At 42.7% G+C, this 6,378-nt stretch overlaps 1 protein-coding gene across 4 annotated transcripts; it reads right to left on the reverse strand.

Annotated features, from left to right (window-relative positions):
* Nucleotides 1-920: 920 nt before the first annotated feature.
* On the reverse strand, nt 921-5,976 carry LOC147444680 (Gap junction beta-4 protein). Of its 4 annotated transcripts, XR_015190055.1 has the most exons (6): nt 5,133-5,976; nt 4,212-4,452; nt 4,016-4,133; nt 2,229-2,646; nt 1,851-1,957; nt 921-1,629 (listed from the first exon to the last, which is right to left on the reverse strand). XR_015190055.1 is itself a non-coding variant. In XM_086527215.1 (4 exons), the coding sequence occupies exons 1-4, from the start codon at nt 5,813-5,815 to the stop codon at nt 2,582-2,584; spliced, it is 1,065 nt and encodes a 354-aa protein (XP_086383341.1). In that variant the 5' UTR covers nt 5,816-5,976; the 3' UTR covers nt 2,118-2,581. The 4 variants fall into 4 exon arrangements, 3 of the variants coding, with proteins under 3 accessions (XP_086383341.1, XP_086383340.1, XP_086383339.1); XM_086527215.1 differs by lacking the exons at nt 921-1,629; nt 1,851-1,957 and having other exon boundaries at nt 2,118-2,604; XM_086527214.1 differs by lacking the exons at nt 921-1,629; nt 1,851-1,957 and having other exon boundaries at nt 2,118-2,646.
* Nucleotides 5,977-6,378: the final 402 nt, after the last annotated feature.

Raw genomic sequence — 6,378 nt, forward strand, 5'->3', positions numbered from 1 at the left:
ACACATGCTTTAGTAGATCGACAAGACCTCCATGTTGAAAATATAGGCGTACATTACGGTTTATTGTTGACATAAATTCTTTATAAGCACATGATGTAATATGGAAAAAGAAGCAAGCCAAAGATTATCTAACTATTCAATTGGCTTGTGTGGATGTAAAAGGATACTCATAGAAACTAATATTTTTTTGTAGCAAATCTAGCAATTTTGTGTGTAAATCTGCAATGTAAGTGTACAAAATCAAGTTAATGAGACTCATCTTGCTATTCAAAATAGCAAAAACTATTGTTATTGTCAATGCCAATAAGCTATGAAAATTATAAATGTTACTAATCATCATATAACATTTGACAAAAATTTATTTGAACATACAAACAACCTTTTTCTTAAAGTACGCATTTACTCACCTAGAATTTGAGATTGCAAAAACTTGTCAATTAATTATATCAACATGTTCTTATGTTTGAAACAAGTCATAACGCACCTTAGCTCCTTTGAGCATGAGGCTTCATGAAGAGAAATAGGTTGCACAATCCTCTTGTTGAGAAGGGTCACCACCACCAAGGTAGCATCAATGAAGTGTATCTCACATTTGACATTCTTGCGACAGTGAGATAGCTTTTGCTTCACGTTGTGGACGTTGCAATTGCAAGGATAATGTATGCTTGTTAGATGTGCTCCATGAAAACTCTTAAAAAGTTCGGACACCAAAGAGCGTGTCAAAAGAGAGTAGCAATGCGACACGTTAAGTGATAGTCCTTGGCCGACACCTTCTTGTACTAATAGTGGCTAGCATTATGCTAATGAAATGTTATGAAAGAGTTACATATATAGTAATTAGAGTAAACATAATTTGAAAAAATCATATAGAGTATTGCAAGATCTACTCTCCACCTAGGAGATAAGAGCCACCATTATAATAAGTGCAAATTTCAAGTGCTTTAATATTTTCAATGGAAAAGACTTTGGTTACTTGTCTCCTCTCTTTGGCCCTTATGAGCATTAAGTGATGAATGTCATATTACTTAGGTTTGGGAGAGCATCCATGTATATGTCGCAAATGCTACTACAGTAGCCAAAACAAGGAGATTTCCTGATCGAAGCTTTCTAAGACGATTTCTTTACTCAACCTAGCTTAGCTTTAAATTGATAATACCAACAAGTGGGCATACCAGTCAATGGGTTACTCGCCAGCAGGCAAGCAATCCAAAATTTAACTACTACTACTGACTCATCATGCGAATCCTACTGGTTGCTGATGTGGTGAAACCAGCAGCTTCCCCTGCTTTTCTAACATTGACTATATTTGAAACGGGATGGTCAAGCGTCACAGATCTACGATACTGGGATGACTTTGGAACCTTCATGAGTTCAAAGCATGTGGGTGTGAGGTGAAATGGTTGGGGTCCATGGATGTCTACCACGGGCAATGATTGATCAATGTGACCATGTTCCAACAAACTATTTGGTTCAAAGGCTTGTTCTGGTGCCGCCTGCTTGACACTCCGCAAATTCCTAAGCTCCCAGCGAGGAAACCAGCAATCAGCTGGGCCAGTCACATGAGACAGCACATCTCGAGAGGTTGAACTGTCCAACCCGTAAGCGATCCACCGATGTCAACAGCTGCACCTAGCAACCATACCAAGTAGAAGTAATCACTCGTCTTGCCCATCAGATTTGATAAGCTTTTGTAGACCAAAGCCAGCGAGCTTATAAACGCCGTCGAGAACATTTGAGCTTCTTACTTACCAAACAAATTGCACTAACACTAGGGATAGCTGAGCAGAGTGCTCCATCAAGTAGCCTAACTAGTCAACAAAGGTTGAGAGATGAGTAAAAGCAAGCCTCACCAAGTCTTGCCTTGCAGCCCTGCCTTCATTTTCAATGAAAATGTTGATATTATTCGATCCTTCCTCGGCTTGCACTTAAGACTCCATCCTGATCTTGTATGCACAAGCTAATCATAAAAATGTTAGCTAGCAGCTGGCCTAAGCCACACTGAAAAGGCTTAATGTAACAATGCCCTCTTGTTAGACATTTCCAGTCAATATAAGATACTCCGGTAACTCTTACAAAAATAATTCAAATCTGTTACACAAAATATGTGTATGCAGAAGTGTGAAATCTAGACTTTTTACTTTCAATTTTGTTTGTGCAGAGTGAGTGAGCCCATGCAAAAGGTGGCAGGACTCAAAATCTTAAACATCCCTAGTATTATGCCTACCTACCCTCCAAATGCCTGACTTCGCATAAGACAAAAACAATGCCATCTACGAGAGTGACCACAAACCAAGTCTTCTCTTCGGATCCCCCATCCATCATTGCTTTTTCTGCCACGACAGGAGCAGTAGTAAGCCAGAATGGCATTACAAAAAACTCACTCCAAAAGAAGCCTTGCATGTGATCAAGTGCATGTCCATGGCAATCCTAGGTAAAGTAGAGTATTTTCCTCAACTTCGAAATTCAATATCATCAAGCATTGTATTGGACACATTGTTGACTTCGACAATTGCCACAACTCAAAGTAAAACTGCAGCACGCAATGTCGTAAAAAACAAGGCCTCCATAAACCTTCCAATCTTCAAACACCATCAGCATCAAGACCTGCATCATCAGCATCAAGTCCTCCATTATCTACATCAAGTCCTGCACCACATATAGCACATGAAAGAAGGCATCCTCTCATAATGACAGTTTTCTGCTCCCTCAGACATCTGCCATAACATTTCACTCACGATGTAATAGCTGCCCAATTTATGACAAAGACAAAAGCCACTAGATAGGTTCCATTTTTTACAGCCACAAGCTACCATTGAAGAAAACCAATCATTTTACAACAAAGCCATTGACAAATAAATGCTAATCAAGATGTGTACTATACATGTAGCTAAATTGATACCCAAATGTGCATTAATTTTACTCCGTGTCAGTCAAAGAAGGATGATGCTTAGTCCTGCATAGCAGGGCAGATAACATACTCTCGGAAAGAGAATCTTGCCATGCTCTCAGAAAAAGAACACTCCCACTTTGACACCACATAAACAACAGTAGCGTTGCTGACACACAAGGGCTGCATCAACGAGTAAAGAATGCAGCAGATATTGCCATTACGAGTCCAAGAGAACACAATCATCATACAACATTAAGATTGCCCAAAATTGAAAGAAACTCATGACCATGGCCCACCGAAAGCCCACTACGTTACAATGTTATAAAGCCCTGTCAGATTGTCCTGAAATTAGTATCAGAAAGCCTTCTTCCTACAAATTGGCTTCTGACCTGTAAAAAACTCCTGTAGACCTCTCTCTCTCTATCTCGCTCTCTCCTCAGCTACTTCACGCAAAGAATCATGTTCGTACAAAAGAATGAAAGGACCGGACCACCTCTGGATAGAAAACCTACCAAATGCAGAGAGCAGCTGCTGTGCTAAAATACAGGGGGATTAAGCCGACGGGGAAAATCAGCTCCCTTGAAATAGACTCTGTAAAGATGAGCATGGCTTGTGAAAGGAGAGCATACATGCTAACCATGCCCATCACCACTTTGCTGAGTGATGGAAAAAGGGAGATCCTCAACTTAAGATCACCCTCTCGTCCAAACCTGCCTAATCTACAAAACCAAAGCAACTTTCTCTTGCATTAAAGAGGGTGCCGGTTGCGCAATCAGAGGTTCATAATGGTCTGCACCAGAACCACACCAACCTACAAACACAAAAGAAAATCTCTCTCTCTCTCTCTCTCTCTCTTATATATATATATATATATATATATATATATATATATATATATATATATATATATATATATGTATGTTTGTGTGGACATGGATGTGTACACACACACACATATGTTTGTGTATGTGTGTGGGTATGTATCTATGCATGTAGCTACTATGTATATGTACACACTTGTGCGTGCGCACACACACAGGCATTAGAAAGAAGACATAGACACTTTCACAGGAACAACCTTACTCAACAGGTTTTTTTTTTAAAAGGGGATCTGGTGAGTCTTACCAGTTCCCTTCATAAACAAGAAAACAGGCTGATGTAGGACCTCGCCTCTGGGACGATGGGAAAGAAAAAAGACACAATGCTCCTCGTCCACCATGGCATCAACTCCATGGGCCTGGACCTAATTTTGAGAGACCTTTTAAAAAGCTGAAAAAAATCGCTCACATATTGTTGCTAGAGCATATACCAGAGAGCTCACCACAAAAATCTCTCGTTGATACTCAGATGCAAGGCTCTCAATAGCAATGTCATCCCCAAACGCAGCAGCCCGTCCTTCTCTGTTCTCCTCTACACTTATCAATCCTTCTTGAGCATACAACAAGGTGATAATGTCATGCTCATCACTTGCATCACCCGCAATAGACATATACTTGGCCCATGCCTCACCATTCACAATGCTCACACATCGCTCCTTATAAACCATCTCAGCTGCATTTTCCCTGTAATGTTATAAGGAGTATGGTCATCAAACACAAGAGAAGACATGTCTCACTATGATCAAAATTCCAAGAGAAACAGAATCAAAGATTTAGCAAGCAGAAACTGAGATCAAGATTGAGGGTAAACCTACTTATAGTAGCAGACCAGGACTATCCTAAGAGAGTTCAAAAGCATTCACACAGGCACGCTTTGCAAACTAATGCAAGAGAAAAGACACATGAGAGCGGCACCACTACAAAAAATAAAGTATGAATTACACTAGCCTTCCTTTCCATGAATGTCTGCGTAATGATGAGACAAAATGTACATGATTAAAATGCATACATTCTCACCCAGAATGAAAGCGCAAGAAACAATCATGAAGTCCAGGACATTCATTTCGAACGAATCTATGCATTGTTCAGATTCATTCGAGTGCATGATCGCGATCGCATTGACAAAAATAGATGCTACAAGTCAAGAGCCGAGTAGCCAGAAAGTGATCAGTCGTGAAGGCGAGTAACTATCATGGAAGACGATCCATCGAAACCATCACCATACATGCGCCAAGCAAATTCAGAAGCCTCATAAGTTGTGTGGAGGTGAAATCTTCCTTTTGTATTTTACAGTAATAAACCACACACCACCCACCATCCCTGTACACAACCTTAACATTCGCAAAGAAGACGGACATCTGTACCTGGACATGCTGCAATGCATGAGCTCCTCAATAGCAGTGTCCATCGCTTCTCTGTCAACCTTTTTTGCCAGCAGCTTGACCTCTTGAACAACATGTACTCCCCACCCAGAATTCAGATCTGGGCTGTATAAGTGCTTAATGGCTTGATCTGTGGCTACTTTCTGCATGACGCCATTTTCATAGTCGCGAAGAAACCTCTGCACTGTCCTCTTTCTTACAGCCTGTGGACATTCGTCTCGCAGGCACATCGCTTTTTGTGCCGCAGAGAAGAGACAGTTCCCATCTGCTTCCACATCTCCACCATGGTGGAGCGTAAACACGCAAGATGTTGCTTTGCAGGGGTGCTTCCAAAAGACTCCCTTGGCCGAAAGCTTCAGAAGGGCTTGGATCTGTTGCGACTCAAGGCCCGGGACAGCATCCCAAGACGCGGTAGGATACGGGTCTGAAAAGAGCGAGGTAATGGGGGAGCCCTCGCTGATGCTGAGCTGCAGTGAAGCGCCGGCGGGAGAGGGAGAAGACGCAGTAGGAGGAGGAGCGGGGAGGAGGGCAGCAGAAGTTGCTGCTGAAGAGGCCGATGAAGGGATGCAGACGTGATCGCGCCAGGGATCCATGCCGGAAGAATGACATTGCTTGGGGAAGGGGTCGAGGACGGGAGCGCCATCGCACTGGAGGAGCTTGCCCATGGGGGTTAGCGGGGAGAAGGTGGAGCTCACCCTAACCCTAACCCTAGTTCTGGGCACAAAGACAGAACGAAAGAAACCATGAAAGTGCAGAGCAAGGTTCTTTAAGTGTTCGTAAACCTACCTCGTTGCATCCCCTCATTTCAGCCTGCCAGCATGGCACCTCACTCACTCACTAGTACACGCAGTTTGCATGGGCATCACATACCCATTGGCACTTGTCAGTTGCCTTACTGACACGTGTCTGTGCTCCGACTTGTTAGCCGTCAACAGCTTTGTTTGACCACCAGCCGTTCACAACTACAGTCTCGACTCTCGAGTTTTTCCAACACAACGTCCCTCCTTGATGAGCGGGAAGCTAATCCTGAAATGTAGGGCCTGCTCACACTTACTGCCTATTGGCCCCCCAAGAGATTGCCCCTCACAACACACCGTCTACCATTACCTAGCGTCTATAGGGGATTGATGACCTAGGGGCCATCAGGTGCCCAAAAGATGGATAGCAGTTGCGTGAGCCAACATGACTACCACCTATCAACATACTAGCTAGAACATTCACTGGGCAA

Source organism: Adiantum capillus-veneris, chromosome 13 (genome assembly GCF_014529385.1).
Source record: "Adiantum capillus-veneris isolate H3 chromosome 13, ASM1452938v2, whole genome shotgun sequence".
Lineage (NCBI taxonomy): Eukaryota > Viridiplantae > Streptophyta > Polypodiopsida > Polypodiales > Pteridaceae > Adiantum > Adiantum capillus-veneris.